Source organism: Rhinoraja longicauda, chromosome 44 (genome assembly GCF_053455715.1).
Source record: "Rhinoraja longicauda isolate Sanriku21f chromosome 44, sRhiLon1.1, whole genome shotgun sequence".
Classification (NCBI taxonomy): Eukaryota; Metazoa; Chordata; class Chondrichthyes; order Rajiformes; family Arhynchobatidae; genus Rhinoraja; species Rhinoraja longicauda.
Genome location: NC_135996.1, coordinates 8,026,577 through 8,052,457, shown reverse-complemented (window position 1 = coordinate 8,052,457; position 25,881 = coordinate 8,026,577). Strand labels below are relative to the sequence as shown.

The 25,881-nt window shown below is 49.0% G+C and overlaps 1 protein-coding gene across 1 annotated transcript; it reads left to right on the top strand.

The window, feature by feature from the left end:
• Positions 1 to 25,881, top strand: gabpb2b (GA binding protein transcription factor subunit beta 2b). The gene is made up of 8 exons (XM_078431930.1): positions 1 to 144; positions 9,377 to 9,484; positions 12,876 to 13,043; positions 15,634 to 15,828; positions 18,173 to 18,314; positions 19,154 to 19,333; positions 20,282 to 20,394; positions 21,704 to 25,881. Exons 2-8 carry the CDS (start codon positions 9,377 to 9,379, stop codon positions 21,998 to 22,000), a joined length of 1,203 nt encoding a protein of 400 aa, XP_078288056.1. The 5' UTR covers positions 1 to 144; the 3' UTR covers positions 22,001 to 25,881.

Genomic DNA, 25,881 nt, shown 5'->3' with positions numbered 1-25,881 from the left:
TATTTAAACTAAAATATAAAGTGCGGTCCCGGCGACGGCGGCGGGGGTAGACAGGGGGCCGGAGCGGCGGCAGTAGTGAGCGCGGGGCCCGACCGGGCCGGGGGAGTGGAGCAGCGAGGAGAGGGACGCGGCCCGGGCGCGGAGGTAACGGCGCCCGCCGGTTTAATTCCAGGTTTCACCGGATGCTGGAAGTCGAGTCTCGGCAAATTCCGCGACTTCCCCCGGAACCGCCGCCAGGCCCCGCTTCCTGTCGCGGCCCCGCGCTACCGGTCACCGCGCCCCCGGGCCTCGCGCAACCGGTCATCCCCGCGTCACGGGCCACCGCGCTGCCGGTCACCGGGCCCCCGGGCCCCCGCGCAACCGGTCATCCCCGCGTCACCGGTCACCGCGCCCCGCTCATCCCCGCCCGGGCCCCGCGTCACCGGTCACCGCGCCCCCGGGCCCCGCTCACCCCCGCGTCACCGCGTTACCACTCATCCCCCGCCCCGGTGCCGCAGACCGACCCCAGGACATATTTCCGGCCCCGCAGCGGCCTCTCCCTGCCTGCCCGGGGCCGGACCCGCCGCCTCCCTCACCGCAACATGGATCCCGCTCTCCCAGCTCCGCATTCCTCTCCCTCTCCACCCCGGGCCCTCCACCCCGGGACCCCCGGCCCCTCCATCCCGGGTCCCCTCCACCCCCCGGGCCCCCTCCACCCCGGGACCCCCGGCCCCTCCATCCCGGGTCCCCTCCACCCCCCGGGCCCCCTCCACATCCCGGGCCCCCTCCACCCCCCCGGGCCCCCTCCACCCCTCCGGGCCCCCTCCACCCCCCCAGGCCCCCTCCACCCCCCCCGGGCCCCCCTCCACCCCCCCGGGCCCCCTCCACCCCCCCGGGACTCCTCCACCCCCCCGGGCCCCCTCCACCCCCCCCGGGCCCCCTCCACCCCCCGGGCCCCCTCCACATCCCGGGCCCCCTCCACCCCCCGGGCCCCCTCCACCCCCCCGGGCTCCCTCCACCCCCCCGGGCCCCCTCCACCCCCCCGGGCCCCCTCCACCCCCCCGGGCTCCCTCCACCCCCCCGGGCCCCCTCCACCCCCCCGGGCCCCCTCCACCCCCCCGGGCCCCCTCCACATCCCGGGCCCCCTCCACCCCCCGGGCCCCCTCCACCCCCCCCGGGCTCCCTCCACCCCCCCCCGGGCTCCCTCCACCCCCCCGGGCTCCCTCCACCCCCCGGGCTCCCTCCACCCCCCCGGGCCCCCTCCACCCCCCCGGGCCCCCTCCACCCCCCCGGGCCCCCTCCACCCCCCCGGGCCCCCTCCACCCCCCCGGGCCCCCTCCACCCCCCCGGGCCCCCTCCACCCCCCCGGGCCCCCTCCACATCCCGGGCCCCCTCCACCCCCCCGGGCCCCCTCCACCCCCCCGGGCCCCCTCCACCCCCCGGGTCCCATATCCCACCCAGCCGACACTCGGGCCGCCCCGCTGTGATCACCCTCTCCCCGGGACGGGGAAAGTACAGTTACCGCCCCGGTTCCCGCCATCGGTCTCCCCGGCTGCGCCACATGTATTACATGTAATGCCAGTGTGTAAATGTGTGGCTGTTGCTGACAACCAACATCTGTAGTTCCATCCCACACACACTGTTCCTGACAGGTTGTCCCGAATACTTCAGCTAGAGATGGAATTGAGAGACTTGGTTTTGTCCGTCACAAGATGTGTTCACACTGACCCGTGGGGGAATGGGCTTTGTTCAGCCCAGATTAGTGCCAGTGTTTGGTAACTCGCCTCTTCTGGTAAACACAGTATGAGAGTTTGTGGACGTTTATTCCTCCTTGTACCATTCATTGTCAAATGGAAAGATCGGGTGGTCATTTTAAAACTGCAGCCTCTTTCCTTCAACTAAGATGGCCCAATGCCACTTTGTACCATTTTTGCTGTAGTGGTCATTTTCAGTCAAACAGCACAGAAAAAGGCACTTCAGCCCAACCCACCCAAGCAGTAGATAAGGTTAGAGTGGAATCTCATCCACTGTATTTGGTGCACTTGTGTGGCCTCCATTATATTGGCAAGACCAAACATATACTCGGCAACCGTATCGTTGAACACTTTTGCCCAAGTCTCCTGGTTGCTAAACATTTAAACCATTTTAACTCCCCTTCCCATTCCTTTCTGTCCTGGACTCCTATATCAGCGAAACCAAGCACAGACGTGGCGATCATTTCACTGAACACCTCCACGCAAACATTGCCTAGGCCCACGTGATCTCCTGGTTGCTAAACACTTTTAACGCCTCCCCCCCCCCCCCCCATTCCAATATTCACCGTTCTGTCGTGGGCCGACTCCATTGCCAGAGGAGGTTACATGCAAACTGGAGGAACAGCACCTCATATTCTGCTTGGGTAGCTTACAACCCAACAGTATGAACTTTTGAATTCTCTGGTTTTTGAGTCACTTACCTCCTCCCCCCTCCCCTCCTTGCACCACACCTGGGTGTGCACTCATTTTTGCCCTCTATTTTGTCTGTCTTCCCCGTTTCCTTCTGCCTATATCCCTTTCACACCACTCCTCCATCATTTGGTCTTTTCATCTCCTGCCTTTCGACCCATGTGGAAATGTCAAAGACTAGAGGGCATAGCTTTATGGTGAGAAGGGAAAAGTTTAAAGGGTATGTGGGAAGCATGCTTTTTTTAATACAAAAACTTGGAATGACCTACTTGGCATATTGATGGAGGCAAATACGATAAGTGGTGTTTAAGAGGATGTCAGAGAGGCTCTTGGAAATGCAAGGAAGGGTGATATGCATCATGTGCATGCAGAGATTAGTTTAAGACAATAGGTGCAGGAGGAGGCCATTCGGCCCTTCGAGCCAGCACCACCATTCAATGTGATCATGGCTCATCATTCTCAATCAGTACCCCGTTCCTGCCTTCTCCCCATACCCCCTGACTCTGCTATCCTTAAGAGCTCTATCTAGCTCTCTCTTGAATGCATTCAGAGACTTGGCCTCCACTGCCTTCTGAGGCAGTAAGTTCCACAGATTTACAACTCTGACTGAATTTTTTTTTCCTCATCTCCATTCTAAATGGCTTACCCCTTATTCTTAAACTGTGGCCCCTGGTTCTGGACTCCCCCAACATTGGGAACATGTTTCCTGCCTCTAACGTGTCCAACCCCTTAATAATCTTATATGTGGACACTGGAATTTAGAAGGATGAGAGGGGATCTTATCGAAACATATAAGATTATTAAGGGGTTGGACACGTTAGAGGCAGGAAACATGTTCCCAATGTTGGGGGAGTCCAGAACGACGGGCCACAGTTTGAGAATAAGGGGTAGGCCATTTAGAACGGAGATGAGGAAAAACTTTTTCAGTCAGAGAGTTGTAAATCTGTGGAATTCACTGCCTCAGAAGGCAGTGGAGGCCAAGTCTCAATGCATTCAAGGGAGAGCTGGATAGAGCTCTTAAGGATAGCGGAGTCAGGGGGTATGGGGAGAAAGCAGGAACGGGGTACTGAATGAGAATGATCAGCCATGATCACATTGAATGGCAGTGCTGGCTCGAAGGGCCGAATGGCCTCCTCCTGCACCTATTGTCTATTGAATAAATGTCAAAATTCCATAAAGCTTTTTGATTTTTGTTCATATGCATAAAACGATATGTATACGAGCCTAGTCGCTCCAGTCTTTCAACATGGGACAGTCCCCCCCTATTCCGGGAATTAACCTAGTAAACCTACGCTGCACACCCTCAATAGCAAGAATATCCTTCCTCAAATTTGGAGACCAAAACTGCACTCAGTATTCCAGATGCGGTCTCACTAGGGCCCTGTACAACTGCAGAAGGACCTCTTTGCTCCTATACTCAACTCCTCTTGTTATGAAGGCCAACATTCCATTGGCTTTCTTCACTGCCTGCTGTACCTGCATGCTTCCTTTCAGCGACTGATGCACTAGGACACCCAGATCTCGTTGTACGTCCCCTTTTCCTAACTTGACACCATTCAGATAATAATCTGCCTTCCTATTCTTACCACCAAAGTGGATAACCTCACACTTAACCACATTAAACTGCATCTGCCATGCATCCGCCCACTCACACAACCTGTCCAAGTCACCCTGCAACCTCATAGCATCTTCCTCACAGCTCACACTACCACCCAGCATTGTATCATCTGCAAATTTGCTAATAGTACTTTTAATCCCTTCATCCAAGTCATTAATGTATATTGTAAATAGCTGCGGTCCCAGCACCGAGCCTTGCGGTACCCCACTAGTCACTGCCTGCCATTCTGAAAGGGACCCATTTATCCCCACTCTTTGCTTTCTGTCTGCCAACTAATTTTCTATCCATATCAGTACCCTACCCCCAATACCATGTGCTCTAATTTTGCCCACTAATCTCCTATGTGGGACCTTGTCGAAGGCTTTCTAAAAATCGAGGTACACCACATCCACCGGCTCTCCCGTGTCAATTTTCCTAGTTACATCCTCAAAAAAATCCAGAAGATTTGTTTAACGTGGTATGTTAAGTACAGACATTGAGCTGAAGGGCATGTTCCTGTGCTGTGCTGTTCCATATTCCATACCACCGTCCTAACCTCAGTTGAGAGATACAACGCGGAAACAGGTCCTTCGGCCCACCAAGTCCGCATCAACCAGCGATCCCCGCACTTTAACACTAACCTACACACACTAGAGATAATTGTACATTCATACCAAACCCATTAACCTACAAACCTGTTCGTCTTTGGACTGTGGTAGGAAACCGAAGATCTCGGAGAAAACCCACGCGGTCAAGGGAAAAACCAAGGTTTTAATATTCATTTGGTCAGGGAAAAGCAGATTAATACACAACGAAAATTAAATCTTTGAATTGTTTCAGAATTGTTGGCAATATATTAGTGACGCAGCACAGAAGCAGGCCATTCCTTCTACAGAGTTATGCCAGCCCTCACACATGGAGAGCACATACAAACTCCGTAGTGTTATGCCAGCCATCACACATGAGGAACACATACAAACTCCGTAGTGTTATGCCAGCCCTCACACATGGGGAACACATACAAACTCTGTACAGACAAGCACTCATAGTCAGGATAGAAACATAGAAAATAGGTGCAGGAGTAGGCCATTCGGCCCTTCGAGCCTGCACCGCCATTCAATATGATCATGGCTGATCATCCAACTCAGTATCCCGTACCTGCATTCTCTCCATACCCCCTGATCCCTTTAGCCACAAGGGCCACATCTAACTCCCTCTTAAATATAGCCAATGAACTGGCCTCAACTACCTTCTGTGGCAGAGAATTCCACAGATTCACCACTCTCTGTGTGAAAAAAAACTTTCTCATCTCGGTCCTAAAAGACTTCCCCCTTATCCTTAAACTGTGACCCCTTGTTCTGGACTTCCCCAACATCGGGAACAATCTTTCTGCATCCAGCCTGTCCAACCCCTTAAGAATTTTGTATGTTTCTATAAGATCCCCCCTCAATCTTCTAAATTCCAGCGAGTACAAGGCGGGTCTCTGGCGCTGTAAGGCAGTAGCTCTACTGCCCTGCCTCTGTACCGCCCTAAAGTGTACTTCTGTACACAATTCTGATAGCCACACGTGCAGTGTATTTGCTGGCAGACGATTCCCTGAGATATTGCATGTGTTTAAGCATTTCAACGATGAGAAAGTCAGCAGGGAAATGTGAGGGAATCAAAATTGAGGGGCCAGAGATAGTGTTGGGAATCTTTCCCCATGGTAGAGGTGTCTATAACCAGAGGGCAAGATAAAGTGGAGGGTGAGAGGACTTGAAATGTTCAAAACTTCAGTCTGAAGAAGGGTCTCGACCCGAAACGTCACCCATTCCTTCTCTCCCGAGATGCTGCCTGACCTGCTGAGTTACTCCAGCATTTTGTGAATAAATACCTTCGATCTCTACCAACATCTGCAGTTATTTTCTTTTAATGACCTGAACTAAACTGTCTTCATCAGTTTTCTTCATTACTTCCTGAAAGATTTATGAGACCAGTTTTTTCTCCCCCTCCAGAAAACCATGCAGATGCCTAATGAGTCACCATCGTTCCAAGTAAACATGTGCAATCTCTCAGAATCTCCAACAACTTCCCCTTCAGTGATTTAAGCCTTTCTGGCCAGTAGTTTCCAGGTTTATCCTAACTATCCTTTATGAACAAGAGTACATCGTCTATCCGCTGGTTTCTTGGAATCTCAGCTGTGTCCTGGCTGAAATGCTGGAAAATTATATTGTCTGATCATAGAAACATAGAAAATAGGTGCAGGAGTAGGCCATTCAATATGATCGTGGCTGATCATCCAACTCAGTATCCTGTACCTGCCTTCTCTCCATACCCCCTGATCCCTTTAGCCACAAGGGCCACATCTAACTCCCTCTTAAATATAGCCAATGAACTGGCCTCAACTACCTTCTGTGGCAGAGAATTCCACAGACTCACCACTCTCTTTGTGAAAAAATACTTTCTCATCTCGGTCCTAAAAGACTTCCCCCTTATCCTTAAACTGTGACCCCTTGTTCTGGACTTCCCCAACATCGGGAACAATTTTCCTGCATCTAGCTTGTAAGTTTCTATAAGATCCCCCCTCAATCTTCTAAATTCCAGCGAGTACAAGCCGAGTCTATCCAGTCTTTCTTCATATGAAAGTCCTCATTTTCCACCATGTTCATCAGTGTGAAGAAGGGTCTCGACCCGAAAACGTCGCCCATTCCTTCTCTCCTGAGATGCTGCCTGACCCGCTGAGTTACTCCAGCATTTTGTGAATAAATGTCTGATCATGTGTTAGGAGCAGAATTAGGCCATTCGGTCCATCAAGTCTACTCTGCCATTCAATCATGGCTGATCTATCTCTCCCTCCTGACCCCATTCTCCTGCCTTCTCCCCATAACCTCTGATACCAATCAAGAATCTCTCTATCTTTGCCTTAAATATGACTTGGCCTCCACAGCATTCTGTGGCAACGAATTCCACAGATTCACCACCCTCTGACTAAAGATGCCCTATGTCTGATGGCTGGCATTACACATTAGAATAAAAGGCCTGGTTCTGTGCTGCGCCATTATAATATGTTGCAAAAAAAGTCTGAAACTATTCAAACATTTCATTTTCTTTATATATTATTCTGCCTTTCCCTGACCAAATGAATAGTAGAACCTTGGTTTTGTTACCCGCGTGTGCAATCTCCATATTTGTGTAGGGAAATAAAAACTGCAGATGCTGGTTGAAATCGAAGGTAGACACAAAATGCTGGAGTAACTCAGCGGGTCAGGCAGCATCTCAGGAGAGGAATGGGTGAAGTTTCAGACTGAAGAAGGGTCTCGACCCGAAACGTCACCCTGAGACGTTCTCTCCTGAGATGCTGCCTGACCCGCCCAGCATTTTGTGTGTACCTCCATATTTGTGTGTTCTGCTGGTTCACAGTTACTGATAAAAACCCTACACAACAGACACAACAGTCTTTACAGTTTATCGGTTCTCTCTTTAAAGTCTCCTCCTGCTTCTATCTTAGTCCTTCACATAAATTGATCAATCTTTGAGGCTACTCCTTCCCCTCCACCACCACCCATACCTTATGTATAAGAAAATAACTGCAGATGCTGGTACAAATTGATTTATTCACAAAATGCTGGAGTAACTCAGCGGGTCAGGCAGCATCTCGGGAGAGAAGGAATGGGTGACGTTTCGGGTCGAGACCCTTCTTCAGACTGAACCACCCATACCTTTCCTGTCGAACTATAAACCTGGTCAATTTAGTTAGGATTATTTTGGAGCCCTGTCTCATCAATGTTTGCCACGTTTTTGTTCCATGATTTGCTTGCATCTGCTGCTGTTTCGGTTTTTACAAAACACTTTTTTTTTTTAAAGCTCGTGAGCTGCAAACTCCCAATGTGCCCTGCCCTGTTTTACTTGACCTTTTCTAGCCTCCCTCTTGTGGTGTAGTTCCAGAGTCACTGAAAGGAAGCCACTTGGCCTGATAAGTATAAGCAATCTGCTAATCCCATTCTTCTGTGTCTTACCACAAGACATAGGTGCAGAATTACGCCCTTCGACCCATCGAGTCTGTTCCGCCATTCAATCATGGCTGATCTAATTTTCCCTCTCAACCCCATTCTCCTGCCTTCTCCCCCTAACCTTTGACACCCTTACTAATTGAGAACCTATCAATCCCTGCTTTAAAAATATCCATTGTCTTTGCTTCCACAACCCTCTGGGCAATGAAATCCACAATTCACCACCCTCTGCATGAAGAAATTGCTCCTCGTCTCCATTCTGTACATGGAGGTAAATGGTACATCCTTTTATTCTGAGACTGTGCCCTCTGCACCTAGAGTTTCCCACTACTGGAAACATCCAATCAATCTAGGCCTTTCGTTATTTGGTAGGTTTCATTGCGAATCCTCCCCCTTCCCACCCCCATTCCTTCTAACCCCAGTGAGTACAGACTCAGAGCCACCAAACACTACTTTTATTTATTCACAAAATGCTGGAGTAACTCAGCAGGTCAGGCAGCATCTCAGGAGAGAAGGAATGGGTGACGTTTCGGGCCTGAAGAAGGGTCTCGACCCGAAATGTCACCCATTCCTTTTCTCCTGAGATGCTGCCTGACCCGCTGAGTTACTCCAGCATTTTGTGAATAAATACCTTTGATTTGTACCAGCATCTGCAGTTATTTTCTTACACAAACACTCCTTGTATGTTCATCTAATCTTCCCCACCGGCCTACAGACTGTTCAATTCCCTTCTAAATGCTGTAACTCTATCTATCCCCCATCATTATCCTTCACAGTACATTCCAGACCCTAATAATAAGCTGCATTAGAAATTCTCGATGTGGCCAACCATTATTTTGTCCCCAAACCTTTCAGTGGGACACCGCTTCTCTTTACTCCCTAGATAGACGCAAAATGCTGGAGTAACTCAGCGGGTCAGGCAGCATCTCTGGAGAGAAGGAATGGGTGATGTTTCCCAGAGTGCTGGAGTAACTCAGCAGGTCAGGCAGCATCTCTGGAGAACATGGATAGGTGACGTTTCACAGAGTGCTGGAGTAACTCAGCGGGTCAGGCAGCATCTCTGGAGAGAAGGAATGGGTGACGTTTCGGGTCAAGACCCTTCAGACTTTACTCCCACTTCCTTGTGATTTTTAAATGCATCTACTGGTTCCGCTCAAATTGTTCCTCGGCGAACAGCCCCAGCTTCTCCAGAATGTTCACTTAAATAACGACCTTGTCACTCCCGGAAAATTGCAGTGGTTTAAGTTTCATATCTTTGTCTTGAACTGCTTATTGATCGATGGATTTCATCCACAAAGGCACCTCAGTTGGGACATTGACTGACCTCTCACACATTGACCTCTGACCTCTGGATATTTCTCACACAGATGTCCCTGGTGGATTTAGGGAAGAGGTTGTTGGAGGCAGCGCGAAAGGGTCAGGATGATGAGGTCCGGACACTGATGGCAAATGGCGCTCCGTTTACCACCGATTGGGTACGTAGACTTCTGATGGGGGCATGTGATGAATGTGGGGCAGCAATGTTTGTTCATATCTTTTAACTATCTTTAGAAGGATGAGCGGGGATCTTATTGAAACATATAAGATAATTAGGGGATTGGACACATTAGAGGCAGGAAACATGTTCCCAATGTTGGGGGAGTCCAGAACAAGAGGCCACAGTTTAAGAATTTAGAACGGAGATGAGGAAGAACTTTTTCAGTCAGAGAGTGGTGAAGGTGTGGAATTCTCTGCCTCAGAAGGCAGTGGAGGCCAGTTCATTGGATGCTTTCAAGAGAGAGCTGGATAGAGCTCTTAAGGATAGCGGAGTGAGGGGCTATGGGGAGAAGGCCGGAACGGGGTACTGATTGAGAGTGATCAGCCATGATCGCATTGAATGGCGGTGCTGGCTCGAAGGGCTGAATGGCCTACTCCTGCACCTATTGTCTATTAACGTTGGAGCAGTCCTGTGTGACCTAGACCAGAACTAGTCACCGGAAGTGTAGTGATAAACTGGCAGCCATCAACAGTCTGTCTGAGAGCTAGTAGTCAAGTCAAGTCAAGTCAAGTCAATTTTATTTGTATAGCACATTTAAAAACAACCCACGTTGACCAAAGTGCTGTACATCTGATTAGGTACTAAGGAGAAAAAAATGAAACATACAGTAGCACGCAAACAGTTCACAGCGCCTCCTCAATGAGCCTCAAACGCTAGGGAGTAGAAATAGGTTTTGAGCCTGGACTTAAAGGAGTTGATGGAGGGGGCAGTTCTGATGGGGAGAGGGATGCTGTTTAGGATCAGCAGTGATCAGGAAATCCATAAACAGCAGTCCGGGGTTTTTATTCACAAAATGCTGGAGTAACTCAACAGGTCAGGCAGCATCTCGGGAGAGAAGGAAAGGGTGACGTTTTGGGTCGAGACCCTTCTTCAGACTGATGTCAGGGTGGGCGGGACAAAGGAAGGATATAGGTGGAGACAGGAAGATAGAGGGAGATCTGGGAAGGAGGAGGGGAAGAGAGGTTCAGAGGAACTATCTAAAGTTGGAGAAGTCGACGTTCATACCACTGGGCTGCAAGCTGCCCAGGCGAAATATGAGGTGCTGCTCCTCCAATTTCCGGTGGGCCTCACTATGGCACTGGAGGAGCCCCATGACAGAAAGGTCAGACTGGGAATGGGAGGGGGAGTTGAAGTGCTCGGCCACCGGGAGATCAGTTTTGTTAATGCGGACCGAGCGCAGGTGTTCAGCGAAGCGATCGCCGAGCCTGCGCTTGGTTTTGCCGATGTAAATAAGTTGACATCTAGAGCAGCGGATGCAATAGATGAGGTTGGAGGAGGTGCAGGTGAATCTTTGTCTCACCTGGAAAGACTGTTTGGGTCCTTGGATGGAGTTGAGGGGGGAGGTAAAGGGACAGGTGTTGCATCTCGTGCGGTTGCAGGGGAAAGTGCCCGGGGTTGGGGTGGTTTGGGTAGGAAGGGACGAGTGGACCAGGGAGTTATGGAGGGAACGGTCTCTGCGGAACGCAGAGAGGGGAGGGGATGGGAAGATATGACCAGTGGTGGGGTCCCGTTGTAGGTGACGGAAATGTTGGTGGATGATTCGTTGGATCCGCTGGCTGGTGGGGTGGAAGGTGAGAACGAGGGGGATTCTGTCCTTGTTGCGAGTGGGGGGAGGGGGAGCAAGAGCGGAGCTGCGGGATGTAGAAGAGACCCTAGTGAGAACCTCATCTATAATGGAGGAGGGGAAGCCCCGTTTCCTGAAGAACGAGGACATCTCTGAAGCCCTAGTGTGAAACACCTCATCCAGGACGCAGATGCGGCGTAGACGGAGGAATTGGGAGTAGGGGATAGACTTTTTGCAGGGGTCAGACAGCAGCCCGGGCCTGAGACGAGAGAGGAGGGAAAATACAGACAAAAGTACAGGAATACCAGAGACTTGAGAAGTTAACTGGGTGAACTGTCGGACGTTGTGAGAGTTAGAAGCTGGGCAAAGGGAGAAAGTGCACGCAACAAAGGAATGAGACAATGATAATGCATATTATTGCTATTTTTATATTCTTTTCAGCATTGTGGCACCCACTGTCCTGCTCACCAATGCTCAAAGATGGAGCAAAACTGGTGAATATCTGAATATTTCAGAGGACGTTTCACTTGGCAGTGACATCAAGGAGCTCTGACATGAATCATGGGGATAAAAACACTCCAGTAGTTGGACCTGACTCAAAAAGGGTTGTGTTTGTTGGTGGTGGATCATCCTCGTTCCCGGGTACCACAGAAGATCTCCTCAGGGCAGTATCCTAGACCCAGTCACCTTCACCTACGTTTAATAACACGGAGTGCCTAGGAGAGTGTAGGAGTGCAGACAAGATGCCAAAGTTGTGGGAAAGTACAACTGGGAAAGATGGCAGAAGTGCCGCTGTCAATACTGGTAGGGGTAAAGAGCTGAGAATCATCAGGGTGAGGTGGTGCGTTTAGCCAGATTACCCCGTGGGTTCAAATGACTGATTTGTGTAATGTCACCAGATAAAACAATTGGCTGTTGTAATTAGTTTATTGTTTCTCTGTAGGAAAATAGTCTTTTGCCGCTGGCTTTTTTGTCTGCTGCTGTTCTAATGCTGTCGAGACATCTGGAGAGGGGGCGGATAATTCTGTCGTTGACAGTGTTGCCTGCATCCTAACACGCGGTATTGTCGAGCTGGGGCATGACCATGGAAGGGGTGGGGATTCCTGAGTGCACAGCTGTTGAGGGTTTGGGTGATGCAATAAGATGTGGGCTGGGGTGCTGGTGATGTGTTGCCCTGCAAGTGTACACGACAAGGTGAAGGGAGAGCGGACCTTTTTGTGCGTGAGATTTCATGTGTGGTAAACTATATTGCCATTGATCCTTTCCAATGTTCACTGTTGAAGGCATGGGAGATTGACACAAAATGCTGGAGTAACTCAGCGGGTCAGGCAGCATCTGTGGAGAACATGGATAGGTGACGTTTCACAGAGTGCTGGAGTAACTCAGTGGGTCAGGCAGCATCTGTGGAGAACATGGATAGGTGACGTTTCACAGAGTGCTGGAGTAACTCAGTGGGTCAGGCAGCATCTGTGGAGAACATGGATAGGTGACGTTTCACAGAGTGCTGGAGTACCTCAGCGGGTCAGGCAGCATCTGTGGAGAACATGGATAGGTGACGTTTCACAGAGTGCTGGAGTAACTCAGCGGGTCAGGCAGCATCTGTGGAGAACATGGATAGGTGACGTTTCACAGAGTGCTGGAGTACCTCAGCGGGTCAGGCAGCATCTGTGGAGAACATGGATAAGTGACGTTTCGGGTCGAGACATGGGCTTCCTGGACATCTCTCCCAACTGGAAATTGATGATTCATTGTCTTTGCTTCCCAGCTTGGAACATCTCCACTTCACCTAGCCGCACAATATGGCCACTACTCCACAGCAGAAGTCCTCCTCAGAGCAGGAGTTAGCCGGGACGCTCGTACCAAAGTTGACAGGACACCACTACATATGGCAGCAGCTGCGGGTCACGCAAGCATCGTAGAACTGCTGATCAGGGTAATGTGAACACATAGTAGTCTATAAGTAATAAAATACATGGAGAAAAAGTTCAGCAATGCTGTGCGCTTCAATAATAAGAGGAGAAAATTCTACAAGCACAACAGGAGAGACACCAATTGCATTTGTGTATATTTGTGTATAAATTATACATTTAGTGTATAACGCTCTTGTGTGAGAGAGGAGGACAATAAGCACGTCATTTAAAAAAAACATCAGTGAAAGAAAGAACTTGCTATTGAGGGCGTGCAGCGTAGGTTTACTAGGTTAATTCCCGCAATAGCGGGACTGTCATATGTTGAAAGACTGGAGCGACTAGGCTTGTATACACTGGAATGTAGAAGGATGAGAGGGGATCTTATCGAAACGTACAAGATTATTAAGGGGTTGGACACGTTAGAGGCAGGAAACATGTTCCCAATGTTGGGGGAGTCCAGAACCAGGGGCCACAGTTTAAGAATAAGGGGTTGGCCATTTAGAACGGAGATGAGGAAAAACTTTTTCAGCCAGAGAGTTGTAAATCTGTGGAATTCACTGCCTCAGAAGGCACGGTAGCGCAGCGGTAGAGTTGCTGCTTTACAGCGAATGCAGCACCGGAGACTCAGGTTCGATCCTGACTACGGGTGCTGCACTGTAAGGAGTTTGTACGTTCTCCCCGTGACCTGCGTGGGTTTTCTCCGAGATCTTCGGTTTCCTCCCACACTCCAAAGACGTACAGGTATGTAGGTTAATTGGCTGGGTAAATGTAAAAAATTGTCCCTAGTGGGTGTAGGATAGTGTTAATGTATGGGGATCGCTGGGCGGCACGGACTTGGTGGGCCGAAAAGGCCTGTTTCCGGCTGTATATATATGATGATATGATAAGTCTCTGAATGCATTCAAGAGAGAGCTGGACAGAGCTCTTAAGGATAGCGGAGTCAGGGGGTATGGGGAGAAGGCAGGAACGGGGTACTGATTGAGAATGACCGGCCATGATCACATTGAATGGTGGTGCTGGCTCGAAGGGCCGAATGGCCTCCTCCAGCACCTATTGTCTATCTTTGACCTGAAACAATATTTTTCCTTCTTTACTACAGTAGCTGCTGAGTGTTTCCAAAGTGTTGCATGATTTGATTCTAGTATCCCCGCCCTTACCAGTCATTTTATCAAATTCTAAAGTCGACCGGGATTCCAGTTGAAAGACGTTATACTGATTTGAATGGGCTGGAGGGGCTTTGGATCTGACAGAGACCAAACGTTGTCATTCCTCCGCTATGAAAACTAGCAAGTACAGAGGAGCTGGTTCATAATAATAGATTCATGTCCATGAACTGTGACAGTTTTATGCATAAGAACAAAAATCAAAAAGCTTTATGGAATTTTGACATTTATTCAATAGACAATAGGTGCAGGAGGAGGCCATTCGGCCCTTCGAGCCAGCACCGCCATTCAATGTGATCATGGCTGATCATTCTCAATCAGTACCCCGTTCCTGCCTTCTCCCCGTACCCCCTGACTCCGCTATCCTTAAGAGCTCTATCCTGCTCTCTCTTGAATGCATTCAGAGAATTGGCCTCCACTGCCTTCTGAGGCAGTGAATTCCACAGATTCACAACTCTCTGACGGAAAAGTTTTTCCTCATCTCAGTTCTAAATGGCTTATTCTTAAACTGTGGCCCCTTGTTCTGGACTCCCCCAACATTGGGAACATGTTTCCTGCCTCTAACGTGTCCAACCCCTTAATAATCTTATACGTTTCGATAAGATCTCCTCTCATCCTTCTAAATTCCAGTGTATACAAGACATGACAATTTGAATGAGAAAGCAAAAAGAATATCCTTGTGCAGCTATCTGAGCTGGTCCATATCTGAGAAAATATATATTTGAGGGAGTACTGCACAATTTTTCCAGTGAGGTCATGGTTTAAGAAATTAAATTATAGTAGGTTTATTACACTTTTGTCTCCTTGAGTTCAGAAGAATGGGTGTTTAAAATGATAGATTTGACAGGGGAGGGAGAGACAATATATTTGCACCAAGACAATTAATGATGTCAGGCTTTTCAGCTGGGATGCTCAAAGAAACAATAATTAAATCTGCCAGTCACTTCCTCAGAGCACAGTGACTGCTGACTGAACAACTATTTTCAAGGCATTTGAGTAGATTTATTTGGGTGGGAATATTCAAATATTCCATATAGATAATGGAATAGAGATACTAGTTAAGCACAGACACAAAATGCTGGAGTAACTCAGCGGGACAGGCAGCATCTCTGGAGAGAAGGAATGTCAAGTCAAGTCAAGTCAATTGTTATTTGTATAGCACATTTAAAAACAACCCACTTTGACCAAAGTGCTGCACATCTGATTAGGAAAAAAAAAAGAAACAACATACAGTGGCAGGCAGCCAAATACAACAGCTCGGCCATCTTGAACAAAATGTTTAACTAAAGCGTGGTGGCGTTTTGGGTCGAGACCCTTAGTTGTAAGGATAGAAAATATTTTTTTTAAACTGTGTGGCCTAATTAGTGCAACTACTGTTTCGGAGATGTTTTTTTGATGCGTGCATCTTGTACTTTGACTCTGAAAGTGCCGCCTTTTTGTACCAACACAGAACAACGCAGACATAAATGCAAAAGACATGCTGAAGATGACCGCTCTGCACTGGGCCGTAGAACACGATCATCGCGAGGTGGTTGAGATCTTACTCAAATATGGGGCCGATGTTCATACTCTGAGCAAATTTGATAAAAATGCCTTTGACATCGCCCTTGACAAACACAACCCTGACCTGGTGGCGACCCTGCAGGTACGTAGAGATGCGTTTCACTGACACGGGGCCTCTGTGCCTTTAGCACCTTGCCCAGGGGAGCCCTGTTACAATTCACAGGAACCTCGTTTGCAAATTGCACGCTTCGAACTGTGGATCAAATGGAGTTTGACTTGGACGATCCAAAAGAGAAAAACAGATGAAGACATAATCTGGTGCCGTGCTTGGTCTAATGGTTGGAACCGTGCCACTCCCAGAATATATATTTTCAATGTCTTGTTATCATTTGAAGCCCAGCCCACAACCTCGCCCTTTGTATTCCTGTTGACCAGAAATCTCTGTCCTGGTAATTACTGCATGGTTTCAAAAGATGCAAAACATGAAACTATATTTCAAGATAAGGCAACTGGGAATTTGCACATCACTGACACAGTTACATCCATCAGGAAAGATTGAACAGGCTGGTGAACTTTTTAAAAGCTTTAGAGTTACAGGGTAGATATTAGAGAAGTTGTAATGGAGTATATTGTGCAGTTCTGGCCGTCCCATTACAGGAAGGATGTGGGAGCTTTGGAGAAGGTGTGTTTACTGGAATGCTTCCTGGATTAGAGGATATTAGCTAGAGCTTGGACAAATATGGATTGTTTTCTCTGCAATGTCAGAGGCTGAGGGGAGACTTGATAGGAGTTTATAAAATTATGAGAAGCTTAGATAGGGTAGAAGATGAAATCTTCTCCAGGTGGAAATGTCAAATACTGGTTTACGGTCAGAGGGGGAAAGTTTAAAAGAGATGGGCGCTGCAATTTATTTATCGTGCAGAGAGTGGTGGGTTCCTGGAATAGTGTGGTGTTACAAAAGCACCTGGGTATGAAGGGATACACAGGCTTGCGAGATTAGTTTAATTTGGCATTGTGTTCAACACAGATATCTTGGGCTGAGGTTCTGTATCTGTGCTGTACTATCCTGGAGACTGCTGGAGACCACAGCCATGAAGCATGAACACAAGATAATCACAAAGAAATCCAAAAGAGAATCTGAGAGAGGCGTCTGTCACTGAGGAATGGGAAGAATGTGGAACTTGATGCCGCAGGGAATTGATTGATGCAGATTTACAGGGAGGCTGGATAAAGGCAGGGAGAACAGAGTGCAGATTCTGTTGCTTAAGATGGAGGGGGAGACCACGTGGAGATCATTATTGGCATGTTTCTGTGTTTCAATCCAAGTGTTTTCTTTTGCTGTTGTTGGTAAGGTGAAGGATATTGTTTCTGGTAATGAATACTCCACATTGCCTTCCAGTATGTTTCAGCACGGGAGGAATCCGGTTTTGCAGAATTCATTTCATGCTCCAAAGGGTCCTTTTGATTAATCTTTACCCTCTGATTATACCCTTCATTTCACTCGTCATCTTTAGAGATACAGGTACAGCGCGGAAACAGGCCCTTCGGCCCACCGAGTCCGCGCCGACCAGAGATCCCCGCACATTAACACTATCCTACACACACTAGGGACAATTTAAAAAAAAAAACATTTTACCCAGTCAATTAACCTACATACCTGCACGTCTTTGGAGTGTGGGAGGAAACCGACGATCTCGGAGAAAACCCACGCAGGTCACGGGGAGAACGTACAAACTCCGTACAGACGGCGCCCGTAGTCAGGATCGAACCTGAGTCTCCGGCGTTGCATTCGCTGTAAGGCAGCAACTCTACCGCTGCGCCACCGTGCCACCGATCTTGTACAAAATCTGTGCAAAATTCCACACAATTCGTGGCCTCTTTACAAGGTTGTGTAGTGCAGGTAGTTCTGCTACATAGTGTGTTTCCATAACATGAATTAAATATAAAACAAGTGATGAATTGGGAACCACTATTTATGTTGGGCGGGCCAAATTGGTTATCATGTGATTTTTGACAGGGAAATAGAGAACTACTTTTTTTTTTTAAACAAAAAATTGGCAGAAAAGCTGACATGGATTTAAACAGGAGGACAAACTGTGACAAGCAATCGTTTCTATTGACATGTTTGACTGTTATTCGACAATGTAACATGCAGCCATGAGTATTTTAACATTGCAGTAACAAAAGTAAATTTATTACAATTGAATTTATTTTTGAGCTTCCTATTGGCGAGATAAAATGCTCTGCTAATGCGTAACTCTCCAGCCTGGAACATCCTCATTGACACAAATGTCTACATCATTTTCTATAGCACATGGTTTCTTATGAGCACAATATCATGTTATAGGAAGTGTTTGTCACTGAAGTGCGCTGGGCTCCATTCACATGAGGCTATTGTTTACCCAACGTTAGGATTTGTAGCATTAGTGCAGGCTCTACCCAGGGCCGTGGAAGCCTGTAAATGGTTCACCTTGTGTCCTTCTCAGGAGGCAATGCACAACCAAGTCAACACCAATCCAGAGAAGACCAACTCCGTCTCCATCGCCACGCCACAGTTCATCATCGCACCCGCGGGGGTCATGAACCTGGCAGGGTTGGTGGCCTCAGCTTCCAACAAGACAACCTCTGGTGAGTGAGTGTGGGGGGCATTCGTGGATTCTGCTTGAAGGGCTGATTTAACAAATGTCCCTGATAGGACCACCGTGATTTAATGGTGGTTCTCCAGTGGTGAGTTATAATCCTGATTGGTAACTCTGTCTGTGTGGTGACAAGGTTTGCAACCCCAGGTGAACAACACCTGCTGAGCTGAGCTCTGACTGGGCACGTCGTCTGTCAGCTGCAGCTGTTCCAGGGGCTTGACCGGTGACCAGTGGTGTGTCGCTGTTTGTGTTTGCCACCCAGTGTCTTGTGTGAGGAGGGAATATTCAGCTGCTGAACCTGTGTTAATGTGGTGGTGTCATCCTCTGCTGCGTTTGCCGAGAGTGTGTTGCATGCACGGCCCGGCACTGGCTCCCCGAGAGTGTGCTGCATGCACGGCCTGCTCTGGTGTGTGCTGCATGCACGGCCTGCTCTGGTGTGTGCTGCATGCACGGCCCGGTCCTGTTTCCCCGAGAGTGTGCTGCATGCACGACCTGCTCTGGAGTGTGCTGCATGCATGGCCCAGCTCTGGTGTGTGCTGCATGCATGGCCCAGCTCTGGTGTGTGCTGCATGCATGGCCCAGCTCTGGTGTGTGCTGCATGCATGGCCCAGCTCTGGTGTGTGCTGCATGCATGGCCCAGCTCTGGTGTGTGCTGCATGCATGGCCCGGCTCTGGTGTGTGCTGCATGCATGGCCCGGCTCTGGTGTGTGCTGCATGCATGGCCCCGCTCTGGTGTGTGCTGCATACATGGCCCAGCCCTGGCTCCCCGAGACTGTGCTGCATGCACGGCCCGACGCTGCATTTACTCGCGTTTGTTTTCCTCGACAGTGATGATGGAGGAGGTTGTAACCGAAGATTCTGTTGAGTCAGCAATTCAACAAGTTGTAGGGAGCGGAGGTCAGAGGGTCATCACCATCGTGACTGACGGTGGTGTGCAGCTGGGTAACCTTCAGGCTGGCCTCCACAGCGGTCAGCAGTTCATTGTGACCATGCAGGACGGGCAGCAAGGTAGGTCTGAGCTAAAGCAGCCCACCTGGGCCAGTGGGACTTAGACTCACAGAGCATGGAAACAGGCCCGACTTACACACACCGGCAGCATGTCCCAGCCACACTAGTCCCAAAGACTCACAGAGTGATACAATACAGAAACGGGCCCGACTTACCCACACCAGCAGCATGTCCCAGCCACACTAGTCCCAAAGACTCACAGAGTGATACAATACAGAAACAGGCCCGACTTACCCACACCAGCAGCATGTCCCAGCCACACTAGTCCCAAAGACTCACAGAGTGATACAATACAGAAACAGGCCCGACTTACACACACCGGCAGCATGTCCCAGCCACACTAGTTCCATCTGCCTACGTTTGGTCCATATCCCTCCCAACCTGTCCTATCCATGTACTTCACCAACTGTTTCGTGAACGTTGGGATAATCCCTGCCTCAACTACCACCTCGGGCAGCTCTTGCTCCGTACAACCATCACCCTTAGTGTGAAAAAGTTATCCGTTGGATTCCTAGGAAATCTTTTCCCCTTCACCTTAAACCTATGTCATCTGCTCCTCGATTCACCTACGCTGGGCAAGAGACTCTGTGCATCTACCCGATCTATTCCCCTCATGACCTCTACAAGATCCCCCCAATCTGTATAAGATATGTGGGGATTCTGGAATGTTTGGAATGAACCGTTTTTCTCTTCAGCAGCTAAATGTACAGTGTTAACCCCCAAACCTCCGGCCTCTCTTGCACCACAGGCACAAAGCTTCAATCCTTCCTGGTGATCAACAGTGGTCGTTGGCCAGGAGGTTGTCAGGTTGAGAACTGTAGGGGGTGAAAGAGGTGGTGAGGGATGGGTGTTATCTCGGAGTTTGAGAGTTTGGAGACCAAAGCATGTGCCTGTTTGGTGTCCTAATGCCGGGGTCAACAATTGACCAAATCCTGTACTCTTCCTTAGTTCTGACAGTCCCGGCTTCCCATGTCGAAGAAGAGACCATTATCATGGAAGACAGGCCGACAAGGAAACAGTGTCTGGAGGCTGTCCTGAACCACTCGGACACAATGGAGAAGGTAGGGAAGAATCCTTAGTCCATGCACAGCTTCACGGATCCAGTTGGAGCATGGATCTCAATCCTCTGCAGGAATGATGGAGCGGTCTAACCCTAACCCTAATGCAAGGGGCATTAGGTGGAGTGGGAGCCACAAACTAAGCTTACGGTTCTCTTTGCTAATAATCTAAAAGTAGAGATGCAGGCTAATGAAGTCATTAAAAGAAAGGAAAACACAAAATCCGGTTGCAAGCTATCAAATTAAAAACCCCAGGAGATTGTTAAAATGGGTAGAAACGTAATTAGTTTGCTGTTCTTGTTCCCTTCTAACAACAAAGTGTGCAGAGCGTGGAGCAGATATAAATAAGTATTAACAAGAATATATCAAAGCTGCGGGATTATCTTTAGTTCAGGTAAAAGATTGGCCACGCTTCAACTGGAGAACCTAGTTCCATAACCTGCAAAGTTTCAGAGCTGAGAAATATAAAATGGGTCTTCTGCAGCAAGTGTGGAGCAAATATAAAATGGGTCTTCTGCAGCAAGTGTGGAGGTTGTGCAGAGACTACTTCCCTCAGTGAACTGAATCCTCAAACTTTAAAATTGTTGAAGCTGACAGAAGACTTTGAGAAGATGCAGCGTACTATCTCCACTTGTTGGGTTGATCAGATCACGAGCATAAAAACATGGTGAGTGTAAATGCACCCTGTGGGGGAGTCTGGAGAAACTTGTCAACGTTGCAAAGAAGCATTGGAGGCACTTATTAAAAATGCCTTCAAGGCAAAGCTGGGGAGGAGATAGGGTTGTGAGGATAACGTGGAGGGAGGAGAGACTTGCAAGCAGTGTAGAGACTGAGGGTTGCAGCAAGTTCCTGCAACCAGAAATCGCTGCTTCCAATTAACTTGCCAAAGGTAACCAGTGTTTCAAGAGTAAAAGACCAGAAAGTCACATGGACGTTTGTGATTCAAAAAATGAATTTATCAGTTCTGGAGAGTTATACTGACTGCATGGAGAGTAACGACTGCATTGCCTCCCCTGGTGTGTTGCAGGATAACTGCATGGAGAGTAACGACTGCATGGAGAGTAACGATTGCATTGCCTCCCCAGGTGTGTTGCAGGATGTGAATGACTGCATTGCCTCCCCTGGTGTGTTGCAGGATAACTGCATGGAGAGTAACGATTGCATGGAGAGTAACGACTGCATTGCCTCCCCTGGTGTGTTGCAGGATGTGAATGACTGCGTTGCCTTCCCAGGTGTGTTGCAGGATAACTGCATGGAGAGTAACGACTGCATGGAGAGTAACGCCTGCATTGCCTCCCCTGGTGTGTTGCAGGATGACTGCATGGAGAGGGAGCTACTGCAGAAGCAGCTGCATGAAGCCAACTCGAAGGCCCAGGAGTACCGGCAGCAGCTGCTGAAGAAGGAGCAGGAGGCGGATGAGTACCGTATGAGACTGGAGGCCATAGCTCGGATCCACAACACAGCTGAGGAGATCACTGTGGTGGAGGAGGTGACGGATGATGGGACAATTCCCATCATCACCATGACGACAGAGGTGGAGGGTCCCGAGACCACCATAGAAACCATGGAGCAGCCCATCGACATGGCAACAGAAACAGTGACTTCATAACCCCCCCCTCTCCTTGCCTCCCTGAAGCTGACGGCCTGTTTCTTGTGCGCACGTGGACACGCGCGCACACACGCGCGCACACGCACGCACACACACACATCGCGTACACACACACACACACACACACACACACAAACGCTCGCACGCGCACACACACACACATCGTGCACGCACACACGCTCGCACGCGCACACACACACACATCGTGCACGCACACGCTCGCACGCACACACACACACACACCGCGCACACACACATCACACACACACACATCGCGTACACACCACTCGTGCGCGCACACAAACGCTCGCACGCACGCACACATCGCGTACACACCACTCGTGCGCGCACACATTTATGCACACGCGTGCGGGCACTCACATTGCGCACACGCAGTCATGCACTCACACCGCGCTCACACACACACCGTACATGCGTACACATGCATGCACGCACTCGGACACATACACACACACACACACACACACACACACACACACACACACGCACACATGCACACTGAGACACTCAGACACACCAGCAGAGCAGCTCGGTCAGGCTGCTGCTCAATGCCACACTGCACAGCGATGTCCGTGTTCTGTTTGCGCAGGAGCTCCACACCAGGATCCTTCTAAACACTAGCAGGTACAATTCTGCCATAAAAACGGGACCAGTCATTCGTGAAATCTAATCCGCAGTTCCTGTTTGTGCAGAGATATCCCTGGGAGCTGGGATCCAGGCGGGTTTGTTTGGGGGGAAAGGGGAGTGAAATCTCTGCTGTGTCCACCGATGTTTTAACTGTGTGTGGAAGGCTGATGAGAATGTTGGTCCCACCACAACTAACGTGCCTGCCCCCTGGTCACCAACAACAGGCTCTCAGTGACGTGCGCAGTGTCAGCATTTCCTGTCCTAAGTATTTCAAACCAAAAATAGCAGACATTTATTGCCTCAATTACAGAGAAAAGTGAGTGGATGATTTTAAATTTGTTATTGTAAAATTGTCCAGTGTAGAAGATGCAATCATTTGAGAGGGGGTTCTGTGGGGAAGAGTCCAGTGTGGGTTTTGTTTTAAACAAATGTTTTTGGAATGATATTTGGTATTTTCAAGAACAGTTGATTTGTTGGTATCCCCAGAGCTATCTGCCTGTTGGATTCACATTCCCCCTAGAATGTAACTATCTTTACCGTCTGCCTTTCTGCTAAAGTTTAAAGAGCTTTCATTTCTATTTTTATAGTGATTTTCTGCCGCAGCTCAGGACACCAACTTCTGTGATTACTCCTCTTTTTGAAGGGACAAAGTGTGATCAGTGAAACAGGGTGCAGAATACTGTCTGTTCTTTGAGAACAGTGTTTTTAATCTTTATGCCATGGAGGAGTGGAAGGAGTTGGTATCCATTCTACGTTCCCTTTCTGTGAGGCTGCAAAGCAGAGGAGATTATGGAACAATGGGTGAGCAATGGGGTGACTCAATCATTTTCCACACCACCTGATTAGTTCAAAGCTCCACCACTTCACGTCTGGCACAGCTCTGGGAGGGACCCATCTCGTGTGCGAAAGGTGAACTGAGTTAATTGGTAGCTTTACAAATACCAAGGATATCTCGGCTTCACCTTTCTAGCCACCTTATCCAGTCGTGGCCTTGCATCTGTTTTTAAAAACACTTCATGTTTTTTAATCTTTTTTTACTCTTTAAGATGTTTCTTGCAGCCATTAGTTTTTCTGGTCTCGATCCCCAGAAGCCAGTCACTGTAGAAGTCCCCACTGGGCACGTTCTCAATGATGGGAAGAGACAAGCACATGTGGATGATCAGGGAATGTGAAGGCTTGTATCAAACGTCCGATGTTGGCTTCAAGTGTAGCTCCACTGTAAACTTATAGACTTCAAGTTGCTCGATGAGTTGGGGCCAAATGTGTGCCTGGATGTGGAACAGAAGCTGTACAGAGCCACAGTTAGATTCGGGTGGTGAAGCACTTCACAATGTTCCTGCACATGTAAAGTGGGTGATCTTTGGAGAAATTCTCCTCAAAGAAAGAGAAGAATTTTGACTGAGAAATTCCCACTTTACTATCTTCTCCCCACCTATTTCCCTCCAGCCCCAAAGTGTGTGTTTTAACTGCTGTTTGCAAAATGTATTACCAGAGTTGTCGATCAGTAACATACATGCTGGTGTTGTGGAGTGTATAAACAATTGTAAGCACTTCCGAAACAAAGGCTCCATAATAACTGCACTTCGCAGATGCTTGGTGTCATCTCGAGAGGGGGCTAACTTTTTATTAATTGATTCCTGTGGCCAGCTTTGTTTTTTTCTCATTACCAGCAGTGTTCAGGACATTAGCTGTACAATCAGGGTCTTGTTTCCATGCCTCTGACCTTTTTTTATGTAATTTGAAAATAACTATTTTTTTATATTTTTATTGTCATCTAAGATGCCTAATTTAGTTACTTTAAAACTGTTTGCCTGCCCAGTGTACCTGCTTGTTGGTGTCACAGTGTCTCCATTGTACAGTTGGTGACATCCTCTGTCCTTGCTTGTGGGCAGGATTAGTGCATTGTCAAGAAGGGGTTAATGTCATGGAGATGTTGTGGGCTGTTTCAGTCATTGGGATCCAACCCCACTATTGCGCAGGTAGGCTGCCTGTTCCTGGTGATCCAGGATCAACCCCCTTGCTGCTGCCTCTCCACTGTTGGCCCAGCACGAAACCTCAGCCCATGCACACGTCTAGCATCGCTCAGATCTGGAGTGAAGCTGCCCACAGCCTCAAGATTGTGACAAGGCTGCACCAAACATTTAGCCACAGTTATTAAGTAGCCACACCACTCAGATCCAGGGGTCCTGGGTGAAAGCTTCCATACATCTGATTCTGGCAGCTTCCTGTCCCCACTCTAACTGGTGTGACTGCCTGCATTCTACCATGGTTCCCACTGTCTATCTGTCTCCACTCTACACAGTCAGTTGTTTGGGCAGGTGTGCCTGCCCCCCCTAACAGGCCAGTGTTTGGGCAGGTGTGTCTACCTGTAGTCCCCCACTGTAACAGACCAGTGTTTGGCCAGGTGTGTCTACCTGCGCTGTCCCCACTATAACAGGCCAGTGTTTGGCCAGCTGTGTCTACCTGTAGTCCCCACTATAACAGGCCAGTGTTTGGCCAGGTGTGTCTACCTGTAGTCCCCACTATAACAGGCCAGTGTTTGGCCAGGTGTATCTACCTGCAGTCTTCCCCAGTCCCCACTCTCTACTTGTCCAGAGTGACAATGCTGTTGCAGCTCGGTGACATGATCATCGCTCTGGAGTTTCAGTATTTGCCTAATTCTTGTTGCCCTGAGCGAGCGACATGTTTAGGAAACTGTACTTCATTTGCCTTTTGCTTTTAAAGTGGTGTTACTGCAGGAAACATTCAGCAGCCGGATACAAACTTTCTTCCTGTCCTTTGTTAAGACTGGAGAATCTGCAATGCTCTTGTGTGCTGGGACCAATCTGTCTGGCCATAACTTAACGTGGCGGTTAGTGGATTGATCCTCTGGTCAGTGGTGGTCACCGGGGAGGGCAGATTAGTGGGGCGGTTCCAGAACCAGACTGGTCCTGCAGAGCACACTGACTGGGCAATGTGGTGCTGGAGAATAGATGGTGAGCATTGGGGCAGCCTGTTACTGCATTGTGTGTTTACTGCCAAGTTACTCCTGTGTGGAACACAGTGCTGGAGTAACTCAGCGGGTCAGGAGCATCTGTGGAAGGAATGGTTAGGTGGTGTTTTGGGTCGGGACCCTTCTGACTGTAGTTTACTTGTGGTTGAACGCACTGCAGATGCTGGTTTAAACCAAAGATAGACACAAAATGGTGGAGTCACTCTGCGGGACAGGCAGCATCTCTGGAGAGAAGGAATGG